Source organism: Mobula hypostoma, chromosome 17 (genome assembly GCF_963921235.1).
Source record: "Mobula hypostoma chromosome 17, sMobHyp1.1, whole genome shotgun sequence".
Taxonomy (NCBI): domain Eukaryota; kingdom Metazoa; phylum Chordata; class Chondrichthyes; order Myliobatiformes; family Myliobatidae; genus Mobula; species Mobula hypostoma.
In genome coordinates, this window is record NC_086113.1 from 56,340,948 (window position 1) to 56,359,535 (window position 18,588).

General features: G+C 43.8%; 1 protein-coding gene across 1 annotated transcript in view; it reads right to left on the bottom strand.

The window, feature by feature from the left end:
- Window positions 1–8,894, bottom strand: part of LOC134358047 (dysbindin-like) — a 259,942-nt gene extending 251,048 nt beyond the window's left edge. The window contains exons 1-3 of the mRNA XM_063069932.1: window positions 8,744–8,894; window positions 7,746–7,796; window positions 5,065–5,115 (exon numbers count right to left, since the gene is read on the bottom strand). Coding sequence (XP_062926002.1) covers window positions 5,065–5,115; window positions 7,746–7,796; window positions 8,744–8,799 — 158 coding nt within the window. The 5' untranslated portion in view covers window positions 8,800–8,894. The remainder of the gene's footprint in view (window positions 1–5,064; window positions 5,116–7,745; window positions 7,797–8,743) is intronic.
- Between the last annotated feature and the right edge of the window lie 9,694 nt (window positions 8,895–18,588).

Sequence of the window (18,588 nt, forward strand, 5' to 3'; positions counted from 1 at the left end):
GACAGCTAAGATACAAAATCCATGGTCAATTCTGACCAACAAGAGGCCTCAGACTTCGATAATAAATTTATTTTGAACTTCAACAGCTCTTCAATTCTACTATCACTCCAGACCTTTCTCCACTTCTTATTACTCTGACTCAATCTCTCACCCAAGTTCCATCATCCTTTCTGATCTAGAACGATCAGTATTCAGAGGAGATATCAGCTTTGTCTCCCAATGGGCCCATTTTAAAGAATTCTAACCCTAATGCAATGTTGAACTCTTCCAATGTCGCTTCCACACCTTTCTTTGGCCAGAGGTCCTCTTTACCAACACACTTCTTTATCTTGCTCACCTTGCTCTAACACTGAACAGCTCTACCCATTCACTCCTGATCAAATGTGGGTACCTCCAGGGACCCAAGCAAAGCCCATCTTTCTGTGAGATATATTAAAGTTATCTCATTTCCTCTTTCATCAGCATAGAGATGACTGCATTGATTTTTCTTCCTGCACTCAGAACTTGAAAATTTCACCACTTTTGCTGCTAATTTCTACCCTATTCTCAGCTTCATAGTCCACCTCTGACTCTTCCACACTTCTCTGAATCTGTTTCCATCTCAAGAGACAAGCCAGCCCCAACCACTCCTTTTCAAGCCTGACTACCTTGATTATATTTCTTCTAATCTCGGCTCCTGTAAGAACTCCACTCAATTTTCTCAGTTTTCTGGTTCTCTGTCACCTTTACTGCAATAAGAAGACATTCCATATTGGTGTCTCTAAAAAGTCTTCCTTCTTCCTGACCCTGCCACTACTCCCATCAAAGTGAACAAAGCTGCTGGCTACTTCTCATCAATTTCCCATAACACTGCTCACATTCTCCTGGATAGAGCAAGAACTGAGCTCCCCTGGTGCTCAACTTCCAACCCACCAGCCTTAGCATTCAACACATCCTTCACAGTAAACAGGAATTGGGCAGATGCTGGAAATTCAAGCAACACACATAAAAGTTGCTGGTGAATGCAGCAGGCCAGGCAGCATCTCTAGGAAGAGGTGCAGTCGACGTTTCAGGCCGAGACCCTTCATCAGGACTAACTGAAAGAAGAGATAGTAAGAGATCTGAAAATCGGATCTCCCCTTCCCCCTCCCTATCTTGTTTGAGATGAAAGTGAAGATTGGTAACTTGGCTTTGCTGCTTGTTTGTAGGGTTGCTTGCCGAGCCTGGAGGTTAGGTTGCAAACGTTTTGTCACCAGCCAAGGTAACGTCTTCAGTGCGCAATTGAGTGTTGTTTTTTTGCAAATGCTCGTGTTATTCTCATTGGTCGGCTGTTACCCTAGCTGCTAGTCTCCGCTGGGTCCCAGCCAACCGATAGCTGAGTGATCTCTGCAGGCCCTTATCCCTGGTTATCAGTCATTGCAAGACAGGCTCCTCAGGTGTCTGTAACTTATCCCTTGGCCCCAATGCTGCAGACGCATAGGTTGATAAATTGCGTCCAGTTCAATACGCTTGTTAATAGAGTCTTTTGATGAGACCGAAGCTTCTAAGAATTCTCTTCATTCCATATTTTGTGCTTCTGCCAGGATTTTTGTAGAATTCCCAGGCGAATTCCCAGTCCTTCTTCGCCTTCATGTACTGCAATGAGTAACAGAGGATCGACAAAAGGATCTGTTTTTTGGGAAACTACAAAAATCCAATCAGAACAATGAGTCAGCCCAACACAAACACTCCACAAAAACAACACTCAATTGCACTGATGATGTCACTTTGACTAGTGACGAAACGCTCGTGACCTAACCTCCAGGCTCGGTGAACAACCCTACAAACAAACCTCATTTTGTGTCTCAGCACAGTGCACCCTTCCATAGACAATAATGAATCCTACCAAAACTAAGCAAATTTTTATGTGTGCTGATAGAACCATTAATTTCTGCCTGTCATCACACTGACTTTGTTTTTTCTTATTCTGGGAATATGCTGCATCCTAACTATTAACAACACATTAAACAGACAGAAGCATAATACATATTTCCATTCACCCATTTGGTCACATCCTATCAGAGATGCTCCCTTAGTTCCACTCAATCCTCGTCCACTTTCTCTGCTACTGAAAACTAATTTGTTTTTTCTCTTTCCCAATTCTGAACAAGTAAACTAAAATGTTAACTCAAACACGAGGAATTCTGCAGATGTTGGAAATTCAAGCAACACACATCAAAGTTGTTGGTGAATGCAGAAGGCCAGGCAGCATCTCTAGGAAGAGGTACAGTCGACATTTTGGGCCGAGACCCTTCGTCAGGACTAACTGACAGAAGAGCTCGCAAGAGATTTGAAAGTGGGAGGGGGAGGGGGAGATCCAAAATGATAGGAGAAGACAGGAGGGGGAGGGATGGAGCCAAGAGCTGGACAGGTGATTGGCAAAAGGGATATGAGAGGATCATGGGACAGGAGGCCCAGGGAGAAGGAAACGGGGGAGGGGGGAAAGCCCAGAGGATGGGCAAGGGGTATAGTCAGAGGGAGAAAGTGGAGAGAGAGAGAAAGAAAGAATGTGTGTATATAAATAAATAATGGATGGGGTACGAGGGGGAGGTGGGGCATTAGCTGAAGTTAGAGAAGTCAATGTTCATGCCATCAGGTTGGAGGCTACCCAGACGGAATATAAGGTGTTGTTCCTCCAACCTGAGTGTGGCTTCATCTTTACAGCAGAGGATGCTGTGGATAGACATATCAGAATGGGAATGGGATGTGGAATTAAATTGTGTGGCCACTGGGAGATCCTGCTTTCTCTGGTGGACAGAGCGTAGGTGTCCCAGAGATCTCCCAGTCTGCGTCGGGTCTCGCCAATATATAGAAGGCCACATCGGGAGCACCGGACGCAGTATATCACCCCAGCCGACTCACAGGTGAAATGTCGCCTCACCTGGAAGGACTGTCTGGGGCCCTGAATGGTGGTAAGGGAGGAAGTGTAAGGGCATGTGTAGCACTTGTTCCGCTTACAAGGATAAATGCCAGGAGGGAGATCAGTGGGGAGGGATGGGGCGGGATGAATGGACAAGTGAGTCGCGTAGGGAGCAATCCCTGTGGAAAGCGGGGGGGGGGGAGGGAAAGGTGTGCTTAGTAGTGGGATCCCATTGGATTTGGCAGAAGTTACGGAGAATAATATATTGGACCCGGAGGCTGGTGGGGTAGTAGGTGAGGACCAGGGGAACCCTATTCCTAGTGGGGTGGCGGGAGGATGGAGTGAGAGCAGATGTTCGTGAAATGGGGGAGGTGCGTTTGAGAGCAGAGTTGATGGTGGAGGAAGGGAAGCCCCTTTCTTTAAAAAAGGGAGACATCTCCCTCGTCCTGGAATGAAAAGCCTCATCCTGAGAGCAGATGCAGCAGAGATGGAGGAATTGTGAGAAGGGGATGGCATTTTTGCAAGAGACAGGGTGAGAAGAGGAATAGTCCAGATAGCTGTGAGAGTCAGTAGGCTTATAGTAGACATCGGTAGATAAGCTGTCTCCAGAGATAGAGACAGAAAGATCTAGAAAGGGGAGGGAGGTGTCAGAAATGGACCAGGTAAACTTGAAGGCAGGGTGAAAGTTGGAGGCAAAGTTAATGAAGTCAACGAGAACATCTTTCCCTCCCCCCCCCGCTTTCCGCAGGGATCGCTCCCTACGTGACTCCCTTGTCCATTCGTTCCCCCCCCATCCCTCCCCACTGATCTCCCTCTGGTTTATCCTATTAAGCGGAACAAGTGCTACACATGCCCTTACACTTCCTCCCTTACCACCATTCAGGGCCCCAGACAGTCCTTCCAGGTGAGGCAACAGTTCACCTGTAGGTCAGCTGGGATGATATACTGCGTCCGGTGCTCCCGATGTGGCCTTCTATATATTGGCGAGACCCGACGCAGACTGGGAGATCGTTTTGCTGAACACCTAAGCTCTGTCAGCCAGACAAAGCAGGATCTCCCAGTGGCCGGAAATTTTAATTCCACATCCCATTCCCATTCTGAAATGTCTATCCACGGCCTACTCTACTGTAAAGATGAAGCCACACTCAGGTTGGAGGAACAACACCTTGTATTCCGTCAGGGTAGCCTCCAACCTTACGGCATGAACATTGACTTCTCTAACTTCCGCTAATGCCCCACCTCCCCCTTGTACCCCATCCGTTATTTATTTATATACACACATTCTTTCTCTCTCTCTCTCTCCTTTCTCTCCCTCTGACTATACCCCTTGTCCATCCTCTGGGTTTCCCCCCCCCCTTTTCCTTCTCGCTGGGCCTCCTGTCCCATGATCCTCTCATATCCCTTTTGCCAATCACCTGTCCAGCTCTTGGCTCCATCCCTCCCCCTCCTGTCTTCTCCTATCATTTTGGATCTCCCCCTCTCTCTCCCACTTCAAATCTCTTACTAGCTCTTCCTTCAGTTAGTCCTGACGAATGGTCTTGGCCCGAAACGTCGACTGTACCTCTTCCTCGAGATGCTACCTGGCCTGCTGCGTTCACCAGCAACTTTAATGTGTGTTGCTAAAATGTTAACTGTTCTCTTTCCATGAAATCATATTTTCAGTAATCCCAGCATTTTGTTTTTATAGTAACATACATTGCCGCAGTGTATTTTGTCTAAAATTCCTCAGCCTTCTCAGATACAAATTTAAAACAAAAATATGTATGTGAATCAGGAGAAAGTTAGTAAGGGAAATTAAATATAAGCATCAACAGCTGTTTTAATCTGAAATATATATTAAGCAATAGATTCCATACAACACAAAATGAATGAATTAAGGAACTATATTTTCTATTTATATCCATTCCATTGTTTTTGATGAATGAAGTTTTCTATTAAACATTTAAACACATAGAAGTTTTATTAGCGTTGTAAGGCAGTGCTCTGGTGCATTTTTATTGACAAACCAAATTAACTTGTCTTTTGTATTAGTTGTTACCTATATTTTTCTTGTCATAATATTAATGCAAGGTCCTTCCAAATTTCACCAAGAGAAGCAGAGTTTTCCCTAAAGAAATGTGCATGTTTAAATATGAACATACCTCAGCTACCGTAAAATCTAAGCAAACAAGTATAAGTTCCCTTACCTGTTTAATAACTCAGCTCCTGCAGAAAACTTCTGCAAATCATCTGCGCTTCTGTAAAAGCAAATCAGAGATGTTAAGGCAAAGTGTATAGTAAAACCTGGATAACATACTACCCAATTTACATTACTAATCCACATTTTTCTAGATACTGCAAAACAGAATTCTTCTATTTTTCTACACACGTTGAATAAGTAAAATAACTGCCATCCTTCAATTACCCAAAAACAAAAACGTGATCTTCTCTCGGTTGAGTCAGTCATTTTCCTGTAGGGCTCAGAGACTGCTATCTCAAATGCATGGCAGACAGCATTATATATCATAGAAAATTTAAAAATTATTGCACCTTTTGCTTTGCAAACTGTGCAATGTCAGTTTTATGTGGTAAACATTTCATTGAATACAACAATGTGTAATAAATTTGACTGGCTGCATCATGGCCTGATATGGGAACACTAATGCCTTTGAACAGAAAATCCTACTAAAGGTAGTGGATTCATCGCAATACAACATGGGTAAAGCCCTCCCAACCATTGAGCATATCTACATGAAATGCTGTCATAGCAAAGCAGCATCCATCATCAGAGAACCACACCAGCCAGTCCATGCTCTCTTCTCACTGTTACTGTCAGGTAAGGTACAAGAGCCTCAGGACTCACACCACCAGGTTTAAGAATTGTTACTACCTCTCAACCATCATGCGCTTGAACAAAGCGGGATAACGACACAAACTTAACCATCCATTGAGATGTTCTTACAACCAATGATCACACTTTAAAGACTCCAGTCTTGTTATCTCATGTTCTCGTTATTCATTGCTGTTTATTTACATTTGCGTTTGCACAGTTCGATGCCTTCTGCACTCTGGTTGACTTTTCATTGATCTTGTGTGTTACTATTCTGTAGAGTTACAGAGTATGCCAGAAGAAAAAAGATAATCTCAGGGTTGTATATGGTACTTTGATAATAACATTTACTTTGTACAGGTGTCCCCCGCTTTTCGAACGTTTGCTTTATGAAACCTCACTGTTACAAAAAACCTACATTAGTTCCCTGTTTTCGCCAACAGGTGTTTTCACTGTTACGCAAAAAGGCAGCACACGAAAAAAGCAGCGCGTGCCCTGAGCAGCCGCTTTCCCCCGGATTTGGAATGGCATTCTCGCCGGCATTGCTTAAACATGTGCCTATGAACAGCCGTTAGCAAGATGAGTTCTAAGGTATCGGAAAAGCCTGAAAGAGCTCATAAGGGTGTTACACTTAGCGTAAAACTAGACATAATTAAGCATTTCGATCGTGGTGAACGAAGTAAGGACAAAGTGAGTTTGGCTTGTGGAAGTTGACGAAGATGATATTGAAGAGGTTTTGGCATCCCATGACCAAGAACTGATAGATGAAGAGCTGATGCAATTGGAAGAAAAAAGGATAACAATCGAAACCGAATGTAGTAGCGAACGGACCGAAAGTGAAGTTGTCCAGGAACTGAATGCGAAGCAACTGCATGAGATTTTCGCTGCAATGATAAAGTACGACTTTAATTTTGAAAGGGCACGTCGGTTTCGGGCATATTTGCACGGTAGTTTGAGTTGCTTACAAAGAACTGTATGATAGAAAAATGCGCGAGGCTAAGCAGTCAAGCAAGCCTTCCACATCAGCCACAGCAGACGACGAACCTCGACCTTCAACATCGAGGCAGGCAGACATAGAAGAACTGCCTGCCCTGATGGAAACAGACGTCGAGATGACACCCCAGTGTCTCACCACCCCAACCCCCGGGCCGCGGACAGATTGCCGATTGCGTCACCTCTGATCTGGGCCGACATTTACATGCCGGGCAGCATCTAATTAATTAGTTTGTTTGTTTCGGCTTTTTTCTTAAAGATGCGCTGGGTGCGTCCCGGCCACAGCTGTATCCCTGCATGCTTCGCGGATTGGTATTGGTTCGCTGCCCGGAGGGTGGGGGCCACTGCACCACCCCAACCTCTGACAACTCAGCCTAACACACCATCATCAGTGTGCTCGATGTCTTCCTGATTCCCATAAGTGATACTACACTGTACATACATTATTTCTACTTTATATAGACTGTGTATATTTATGTTATTTGGTATGATTTGGCAGCTTCATAGCTTAAAGGTTACTGGAGAGCGCTTGCGCCATGATTTTGCCGACGGCACTTGTGCCGTGTTTCTGCTGAGAGCGCTTGCTTGAGATTTTTGCTACAGAGAACAGTGCAGCAATGATTGTGGAAAAGTATTTCTACTTTATATAGGCTGCGTATTCATCGTATCATTCCTGCTTTTACTATTTTTTTACTTTTATTTTCTGTTTTATGTGTTATTTGGCATGATTTGGTAGGTTATTTCTGGGTCTGTGAACACTCAGAAATTTTTCCCATATAAATTAATAGTAACTGCTTCTTTGCTTTACGACATTCCGACTTACGAACCGTTTCATAGAACGCTCTACCTTCGGATGGCGGGGGAAACCTGTACTGTGAATTTTTCTGTAGACTAAAAATAAACATATCTGAAATGCAAAATGACTTCAACCAAAGAAAGCACGGATATTCCCTCAAGCAGAATAAAGACAATTTACACCATCTGTCAAATATTAGTGGTATTGCCAAAAAACAAACTCACGCAAGCTAATCAGTCTGCAACATGTATTTGTAATAAACGGATTACCTTGACTTCTTAATTTTTACTTCTTTAGATCTGTCACTTAGCGTCTTTAAACTGAAATGAGAAGAATATTTTATTTTACAGATGCACTAAGCAGTGTGTGCTTTGAGTTTGCAATCTTCTATTTGCACCAGTTGATTCTCTAAAGTTATACAACTAAGATTTAAGTTCCTATTTTATTATTATATATGAATACTTAAAGTATTCCATTGGCATTAAAATATACATAAGGGATCGATTGAAAAACTTAGATACCGTCTTCTTTGACCTGCAGGATAATATGGGTTTTCCAAAAAAAATTGCCAGTTCAAATTTTTTTCTGCCCTCAGTGCATGGGCAGATTTACCCAGAATGAGGTAAAACGTTAATTCACTGTTTCTATATGCTCTGTGCAAAATAAACAAGAGTAGGTCATGAAGATTTTCACCTGTGACATACCTACCACACAAGTTACAAACGTCAGTGCAACCCTTTTATTTGGAGGCTTCCAATCCAATGCAAAGTGAAAGTTCACTTATTTCAGCAGCCAACTGAAGAGTAATTTGTGCAAAACTTAAAGCCAAATTTTACTCCAATTTCCGATGCCATTCATCATCAGCTACCAGGAAAAAGGTTCGCCTGCGTCCTCAGCTGTTCTCACATGACCATCATGCGGATTTAATTTCAAGATTTGCAAAATAAAAAGGGTCTAATTAAGTGTAGATGTGTAAACGTTATAAATATTTAAGATTTTTTACCAGTATAAAAATAAAAATTCTTTACCCATCGGGGACTATTTACAAACTTGTGGAAGGAGGCTGGGCTAGATGTCAGAACTGACACAGAAGCTGTCACCCGCCTGTTTTATCAATCAAACACAGCGGCATCGCTGCATGTATTGGGGAGCCTGTGTTGATCCTACCGGAGGAACGGAAGAGGGAGCCCATGGCCCTGAGCTAACCTAGCCCAGTTTGAGCCTCAGCCTGGGCCCGGTCCTCCCGCCAGCCGCTGCCCCCGCCTACCCGCTGCTCAGATCCTGCTGCGCGCTCAGCAGCCGCTCCTTAAAGTTCTCAAACATCTCTCCGGCCCCCGACGCTGCTCAGTTGCAGGTGTGCGCCGTCTCCGTCCATCCGCACAAACCGCGCCACTGGGGAGGGGCCCGCCACACGCACATCCGGGCTACCCTCGCCGCCTAGCAACCGAGGCCTAGTCCCGGAGAGGGAGGTGCACGGTCCGTAAAAACGAGTCAGACCGGCTAGCTTGTAATCGCGATCTTTGGTGAAAACCCGCTGATTAATATTGCTGATGGTTAACTATACAGTGTTAAAAAAACATTACCTCTCTCTGTACAGTGGGATTAGTCAGTCGTCCCTGTCCCGCCTGCAACTGGTCTAGAACGCCGCAGCCAGGCTCCTGACAGGTGCCCGGAAGAGGGACCATATTACTTCCATCCTGGCCTCTCTCCACTGGTTACCAGTACGGTTTAGAATTGATTCTCCTGTTTGTTTATAAAGCCCTAAATGGCTGGCCCCCTCCTATATCGCAGACCTTCTAACCCTTTATTCTAGCAACTCGCTGGAGGAACTCAGCAAGTCGGGCAGTATCCGTGGAAACGAACAGTCAACGTTTCAGGCTGAGACCCTTCATCAGGACTGAAGAGGGAAGGGGGCAGGGGCCCTAAAAAGAAGGTGGGGGGAGGGTGGGATGGAAAAGGCAGGTAGATGCCAGGTGAAAAACCAATAAGGGGAAAGATCAAGGGGTAGGGGAGGAAAGGTGAAAAAGGAATAGAGGAAAGCACAATGGGTAGTAGAAGGAGGCAGAACCAAGAGGGAGATGATAGGCAGCTGGGGGCAGGGGCAGAGTGAAACTGGGATGGGGGAGGGAATTACCAGCTGTTGGAGAATTAAGTGTTCGTGCCCAGAAGCTGGAGACTACCCAGGCGGTATATGAGGTGTTGCTCCTCCAACCTGAGTTTGGCCTCATCATGGCATTAGAGGAGGCCATGTATGGACATATCCGAATAGGAATGTGAAGCAGAGTTGAAGTGGGTGGTAACCGGGAGATCCTGTCTGTTGTGGCAGACAGAGCGGAGGTGCTCGATGAAGTGGTCCCCCAATCTGCGTTGGGTCTCACTGATGTAGAGGAGGCCGCACTGGGAGCACCGGATGTAATAGATGACCCCAACAGACTCACAAGTGAAGTGTTGCCTCACCTGGAAGGACTGTTTGGGGCCCAGAATAGTGGTGAGAGGGCCCAGAATAGTGGTGAGAGAGGAGCTGTAGGGACAGGTGTAGCACTTACGCTTGCAGGGATAAGTGCCGGGTGGGAGGTCCGTGGGGAGGGACGTGTGGACCAAGGAGTCGTGGAGGGAACAATCTCTGGGAAAGCGGAGAGGGGTAGAGAGGGAAAGATGTGCTTAGTGGTGGGGTCCTGTTGAAGGTGGCGGAAGTTGAGGAGGATAGTATAAACACAAAATAATCTGCAGATGCTGGGGTCAAAGCAAGACTAACAACACACTGGAGGAACTCAGCAGGTCGGGCAGCATCCGTGGAAACGATCAGTCAACGTTTCAGGCCGGAACCCTTCATCAGGACTGTAGAGGGAAGGGGCAGAGGCCCTATGAAGAAGGTGGGGGAGGGTGGGAAGAAGAAGGCTGGTAGGATCCAGGTGAAAAACCAGTAAGGGGAAAGATAAAGGGGTGGGGGAGGGGAAGCAGGGAGGTGATAGGCAGGAAAGGTGAATAAGGAATAGGGGAAAACACAATGGGTAGTAGAAGGAGGTGGAACCATGAGGGAGGTGATAGGCAGCTGGGGGAGGGGGCAGAGTGACATAGGGATAGAGGAAGGGAGGAGGAGGGAATTTCCAGCAACACCTTATATACTGTCTAGGTAGTCTCCAGTCCCTTGGTATGAACATAGAATTCCCCAACTTCCAGTAATTCCCTCCCCCTCCCTTCCTCTATCCCTTTGTCACTCTGCCCCCTCCCCCAGCTGCCTACCACCTCCCTCATGGTTCCACCTCCTTCTACTACCCATTGTTTTTTCCCCTATTCCTTATTCACCTTTCCTGCCTATCAGCTCCCTGCTTCCCCTCCCCCACCCCTTTATCTTTCCCCTTACTGGTTTTTCACCTGGATCCTACCAGCCTTCTCCTTCCCACCCTCCCCCCACCTTCATTATAGGGCCTCTGCCCTCTACAGTCCTCACGAAGGGTTCCGGCCTGAAACGTTGACTGATCGTTTCCACAGATGCTGCCCAACCTGCTGAGTTCCTCCAGCGTGTTGTGAGGAGGATAGTGTGCTGGATCCGGAGGCTGGTGGGGTGGTAGGTGAGGACAAGGGAAACTCTGTCCCTGTTGTGGTGACGGGAGGATGGGGTGAGGGCCAAAGTGCGGGAAATGGAGGAGATGTGGGTGAGGGCATCACTGATGACGGGAGGAGGGAAACCACGATCCTTAAAGAAAGAGGACATTTGAGGTGTCCTGGAATGGAAAGCCTCATCCTGGGAGCAGATGCGGTGGAGACGGAGGAACTGGGAATAGCATTTTTAATTTTCTCTGTCTCTGCCGCATCTGCATCGCACTTTCTCTTCAACTGTAACAAGCACTATATTTTGCATTATTTTCCTACTTGAACTACCACGATGTACTTACATTTTTTTGAATGATCTGTATGCAAAACTTATATTTTTCTCTGTATCTCAATACATAGGACCATTAATGAACCTATTGCTCATAACTAATCCAAGGGAATTCCAAAGTTGCATCACCTTCTGAATAAAGAAATCTTTCCTCATTTCAATCCTACATAGCATTTAGTATAAATTTTGAGACAGTTCTAGACTCCTCACCAGGGGTAAACATCATTCCATCTTCTACCCTCCAATTAGCAAGCACCTGTGCAGTTGGAATTTAATAGCTGGAGCATTTACTGTGTTTGTGGTTACTTTCATCCATGGATGTATTCTATCAACTTCCAGGTTTATTCATAACTCTAGTGTTTTATATTTTATATATATGCACACACATTAGTAATGTTTTCCTCATTAGTACTGGATCCTTGGTTCTCCAAAATTTCTGGTAGATTCCTTTGTTTTCTTCCATAAAGGCAGACACAATTTATTTAATTATTTTTTTACACCACTACTTTTATACCCCACTATAAATTATTCTATTTCTATCACCAAGGGACTCAAGTTTGTTTTTGCTAGTCTTTTATTATCATGGGTATAAAGCAAGTCTTGCAGTTAGTTTCTAAATTTCTTAGTGTAATGCCCTGATTCACATCTTTAGTGTTATGCTGTAGGTATTTCATTTAGTCACTTTGTATGAGCAGCCTGTTCTACTTTCAGCCTGTTTGGGTTATTGTTGAAGATAAGGGATGATGTGGAATGGGTGCCATCCAATTACCGGAAGGTTTTCTCAGTGAGGGACAATAAGGTTGGTCTTGGGTTTTTGGTTCGGCGGGAGATGAAGAGAGAAGATGCTGGGGAGAACCAGTTGTAGCATAAGATCTGGTGGGAGACCCATTTGTTCGAGATGGATTGCAAGCGATGTTCAGAAGGTGGTGTGGGCATCCACGCTGACCGAGGGCCCAGCACACGAATGACAGAGAAGTTCAAGATGAGCTCCGACTTGTGTACTGTTTAATTAATTTAGTTTACTCTGACTGTTTAATTAGAATGGGCCCTTTTTGTTATTCTTTACTAACCCTTAAGTTAAGATTCATCAACATAATTTCTTTAATCATATGCAGTGTACTGTCTGTTATTTCGTGGCACTAATTTGTAACAGGGTAGCAAATCATGCAGCATCCACACAAACCGGGGTTTGGGGTGGGACGAGCCATCTCAACCTCATGAATTTGGCGGGGTTTGAGCGTGTCTTCCCTAGACTTATGCAGCCAAGGAAACCAGGGTATTTCATCAGGCATATATTCTTCTAAGATAATCTCCCCTTATCAACCTCATTTGATTTTTTGAGTCACAGAAACATGCAGATAGCAAGCGCCTCTTCTGACCCACCTTGTCCATACAGACCATTATAACCATCTACATGAATTCTAAAAGACTTCCAGTGCTCAGGCTTATTGCATTTTTTCAGGCAACTTTATGCTTCTCCATTTGATTTGATATGTTATTGAATATCTCCTGTAATCCGTGGTTGGACTACATTTCCTGTTATGCTTTGTTTTGTGAGAGAGTGTAACTTACTGTGAGACATCTTATTTCTTTAAAAGCCAGCCACTGCTGTGCACTGTCACAAACGAGAAAATCTGCAGATGCTGGAAATCCGAACAACACACACAAAATGCTGGAGAAACTCAGCAGGCAAGGCAGCATCTATGGGAAAAAGTACAGTAAACGATTTGAGTCAAAACCCTTTGGCAGGATTGGAGAAAAAAAGCTGAGGAGTAGCCCCCGCCCCACCTTTCAAATCTTCTCCTCTGCCTTTCAGCCCGAAACATCAACTGTGCTTTTTTCCATAAATACTGCCCAGCCTGCTGAGTTTCTCCAACATTTTGTGTGTATAGTTCACTGTCATATCCTTTAATGCAGTTTTTCAATCTGCCTTCGTAATTTCCTTCATTTAGATTATAGGGCCAATTTGAGGCTGAAACACCAAACTACTGAAATAATGCAAATTATATCATACTCTTTATTAGGGAGCATTATAACAAAAAATAGCAAGAAAAGGAAAAAAGATGAGGTAGTGTACATGGGTTCATTGTCCATTCAGAAATCTGATGGTGGAGGAGAAGAAGCTGTTGTTAAGATGCTGAAGTGTGTGTCTTCAGGCTCCTCTACCTCTTCCTTGATGGTTGCAATGAGAAGAGGGCATATCTTTGATGATGGAGTTCCTTAATGATGGAAGTGACCTTTTTGAAGCATCGGCTTTTCACAGTGTCCTTGATGCTGGGAAAACTAGTGCTCATAATGGAGCTGGCTGAGTTTGCAACTTTCTGCAAGTTTTTCCAATCCTATACTGTGGCCCTTCCATACCAGGTGATAATGCAACCAGTTAGAATGCTCTCCGTTGCTTCCTCAGCACTACGTACTCCTTCACCTATCTTCATATCATCTGCAAACTTTGCCACAAAGCCATCAATTTCATTATCCAAATCAGAATCAGGTTTATTATCACGGATATGTGACGTGAAATTTGTTAACTTAGCAGCAGCAGTTCAATGTAACACATAATATAGAAGAGAAAAAAATAATAAATAAATCTTAAATACTTTATACAGTATACGTATATTGAATAGATTAAATATTGTGCAAAAAAAAGAAATACTATACGTTAAAAAAAAGTGAGATAGTGTCCATGGGTTCAATATCCATTTAGGAATTGGATGGCAGAGGGGAAGAAGCTGTTCCTGAATCACCGAGTGTGTGGCTTCAGGCTTCTATACCTTCTACCTGATGGTAACAGTGAGAAAAGGGCATGCGCTAGGTGCTGGAGGTCCTTAATACAAACTGACGCTGCCTTTCTGAGACACTGCTCCTTGAACATGTCCTGGGTACTTTGTAGGCTAGTACCCAAGATGGAACTGACTAAATTTACGGCCCCCTGCAGATTCTTTCGGTCCTATGCAGTAGCTCCCCCATACCAAACAGTGATGCAGCCTGGCAGAATGCCCTCCACAGTACATCTATAGAAGTTTTTGAGTGTATTTGTTGACAAACCAAATCTTTTCAAACTAATAAAGTATAGCCGCTGTCTTGCCTTCTTTGTATACACTCACTTGTCACCACCTGAGATTCTACCAACAATGGTTGTATCGTCAGCAAATTTATAGATGGTATTTGAGCTATGCCTAGCCACACAGTCATGTGCATATACAGAGTAGAGCAGTGGGCTAAGCACACACCCCTGAGGTGCGCCAGTGTTGATTGTCAGCAAGGAGGATATTTTATCACCAATTCACACAGATTGTGATCTTTTGGTTAGGAAGTTAAGGATCCAATTGCAGAGGGAGGTACAGAGGCCCAGGTTCTGCAACTTCTCAATCAGGATTGTAGGAATAATGGTATTAAATGCTGAGCTATAGTCAATGAACAGCATCCTGACGTACAGTGCCATGCAAAAGTTTGGGCACCCCTGGTCAAAATTTCTGTTACTGTGAATAGTTAAATGAGTAGAAGATGAACTGATCTCCAAAAGTCATAAAGTTAAAGATGAAACATTCTTTTCAACATTTTAAGCAAGGTTAGTGTATTATTTTTGTTTTGTACAATTTTAGAGTGAAAAAAAAGGAAAGGAGCACCATGCAAAGGTTTGGGCACCCCAAGAGATTTGAGCTCTCAGATAACTTTTACCAAGGTCTCAGACCTTAATTAGCTTGTTGGGGCTATGGCTTGTTCACAGTCATCATTAGGAAAGGACAGGTGATACAAATTTCAAAGCTTTATAAATAGCCTGACTATTCAAACCTTGTCCCAACAATCAGCAGCCATGGGCTCCTCTAAGCAGCTGCCTAGCACTCTGAAAATTAAAATAAATTATGCCCACAAAGCAGGAGAAGGCTATAAGAAGATAGCAAAGCGTTTTCAGTAGCTGTTTCCTCAGTTCCTAATGCAATTAAGAAATGGCAGTTAACAGGAACAGTGTAGGTCAAGTTGAGGGCTGGAAGACTAAGAAAACTTTCTGAGAGAACTGCTCATAGGATTACTAGAAAGGCAAATCAAAACCCCACTTGACTGCAAAAGACCTTCAGGAAGATTTAGCAGACTCTGGGGTGGTGGTGCACTGTTCTACTGTGCAGCGACACCTGCACAGATATGAGCTTCATGGAAGAGTCATTAGAAGAAAACTTTTCCTGCATCCTCATCACAAAATTCAGCGTGAGAAGTTTGCAAGGGAACATCTAAACAAACCTGATGTATTTTGGAAACAAGTCCTGTGGACTGATGAAGTTAAAATAGAACTTTTTGGCTGCAATGAGCAATGGTATGTTTGGAGAAAAAAGGGTGCAGGATTTCATGAAAAGAACATCTCTCCAACTGTTAAGCGCGGGGGTGAATCGATCATGCTTTGGGCTTGTGTTGCAGTCAGTGGCATGGGGAACATTTCACTGGTAGAGGGAAGAATGAATTCAATTAAATACCAGCAAATTCTGGAAGCAAACATCACACCATCTGTAAAAAAGCTGAAGATGAAAAGTGGATGGCTTCTACAACAGGATAATGATCCTAAACACACCTCAAAATCCACAATGGACTACCTCAAGAGGAGCAAGCTGAAGGTTTTGCCATGGCCCTCACAGTCTCCTGACCTAAACATCATCGAAAATCTGAGGATAGACCTCAAAAGAGCAGTGCATGCAAGACGGCCCAAGAATCTCACGGAACTAGAAGCCTTTTGCAAGGAAATATAGGCGAAAATCCCCCAAACAAGAATTGAAAGACTCTTAGCTGGCTATAGAAAGCGTTTACAAGCTGTGATACTTGCCAAAGGTGGTGTTACTAAGTACTGACCATGCAGGGTGCCCAAACTTTTGCTTCAGGCCCTTTTCCTTTTTTGTTATTTTGAAACTGTAAAAGATGGAAATAAAAAAGTAATCTTGCTTAAAATATTAAAGAAATGTGTCATCTTTAACTTTATGCCTTTTGGAAATCAGTTCATCTTTTACTTGCTTAGCTATTCACAGTAACAGAAATTTTGACCGGGATGCCCAAACATTTGCATGCCACTGTAAGTGTTTGTGTTGTCCAGGTGGTCTGAAGCCGTGTAGAGAACCATTGAGATTGCATCTACTGTTGACTTATTAGGCAAATTGCAATGGGTCCAGGTCCTTGCTGAGGCAGGAGTTCGATATTGTCATGACCAACATCTCTGTAGATGTGAGTGCTACCAGGCGATAGTCATTAAGGCAGCACACGTTATTCTTCTTGGGTACTGGTATAATTGTTGCCTTTTTGAAGCAAGTGGGAACTTCCGCCTGTAGCAGTGAGAGGTTGAAAATGTCCTTGAATACTCCCACCAGTTGGTTGGCACAAGTTTTCAGAGCCTTACCAGGTACTCCATCGGGACCTTCCGCCTTGCGGGGGTTCACTCTCTTTAAAGACAGCTAACATTGTCCTCTGAGACAGATCACAGGGTCATCAGGTGCAGCAGGGATCTTCATAGCTGAGTTGTATTCTCCCTTTCAAAGCAGGTATAGAAGGCATTGAGTTCATCTGGCAGTGAAGCATCGCTGCCATTCATGCTATTGGGTTTCGCTTTGTAAGAAGTAATGTATTGCAAACCCTACCAGAGTTGTCGAGCATCCGATGTCGCCTCCAACCTTGTTCAAAATTGTCTCTTTGCCCTTGAAATAGCCCTCTGCAAATCATACCTGGTTTTCTAGTACAGGTCTGGATCACCAGACTTGAATGCCACAGACCTAGCATTCAGCGAAGACATACCTCCAGGTTCATCTATGGTACCAGGACAAACAATGACATCAAAATCATTGACAAACAATGTGAAAAATAATGGTCCCAGTACTGACCCCTGAGGAACACCACTAGTCACTGGCCGCCATCCAGAAAAGGCCCCTTTATTCCCACTTACTGCCTCCTGCCTCTCAGCCATTTCCCTTTCCATGATAGTATCTTTCCTGTAACACCATAGGATTTTAGCTTGTTAAGCAGCCTCATATGTGGCACTTTATCAACTGCCTTCTGAAAACCCAAGTAAATGACATCCACTGCCTTTCCTTTGTCCACCCAGCTTGTTACTTCTTCGAAGAACTCTTAACAGTTTTGTCAGGCAAGATTTTCCTTTACAGAAACCATGCTGACTTTGACTTATTTTATCATTAGTCTCCAAGTACCCCAAATCCTCATCCTTAATAATAAACTCCAACACTTTCCCAACCATTGAGGTTAGGCTAACTGGCCTATAATTTCCTTTCTTTTGCCTTCCTCCCTTCTTAAAGAGTGGAGGGACATTTGCAATTTTACATTTCTCCAGGAACATGCCAGAATCAAGTAATTCTTGAAAGATTATTAGCAATGCATCCATTAACTCTTCAGCAACTTCTCTTGGGATTCTGGGATGTAGTCCATCTGGTCCAGGTGACTTATTCATCTTAAGACCAATGAGTTGCCTAGCACTTTTTCTTTGTAATAGCAATGGCACTCACTCCTGCTCCTTGATACTCACGGACCTCAGGCACCCCGCTGGTGTCTTCCACAGTGAAGACTGAGGCAAAGTATCCATTAAGTTCATCTGACATTTCTTTGTCCTCCCATTACTACCTCACCAGGATCATTTTCCAGTGGTCTAATATGAACTCAGACAGCATCTTTATATTACAATATTTCCTGTTACTGCATTATATGCAGCACAGAGCGTCATAGGAAGTCATTCCTGCCTGTGGCCATCAAACTTTACAACTCCTCCCTTGAAGGGTCAGACACCCTGAGACAATAGGCTGGTCCTGGACTTATTTCATAATTTATTGGCATAATTTACATATTACTATTTAACTACTTATGGTTCTATTGCTATTTATTATTTATGTTGCAACTGTAATGAAAACCAATTTCCCCCGGAATCAATAAAGTATGACTATGACTATGACTATATAGTAAGCCATATATTATATATTGCAGATCTGAAGTGAGGTTTGGTGCTCTCAGTTTTAGAAAGTTTAATTTGGCAAATCATTCTATAGAACAATATGAGAAATTCACAAAACAATTGTGCTTGTGATTCAAAATCAGGCAGATAACTATGGCGGATTCTGGTTAATTGGGCTATTAGTTAATCAGGTCAGCGTTTAATTGGGACAACTTTTAAAGAGCAAAAACAAATTGACAAAACAGGTGGGAATTCCTTCTTTTATTTGGGATGCTATGGTACTTAATTGTGGCAGGAAATG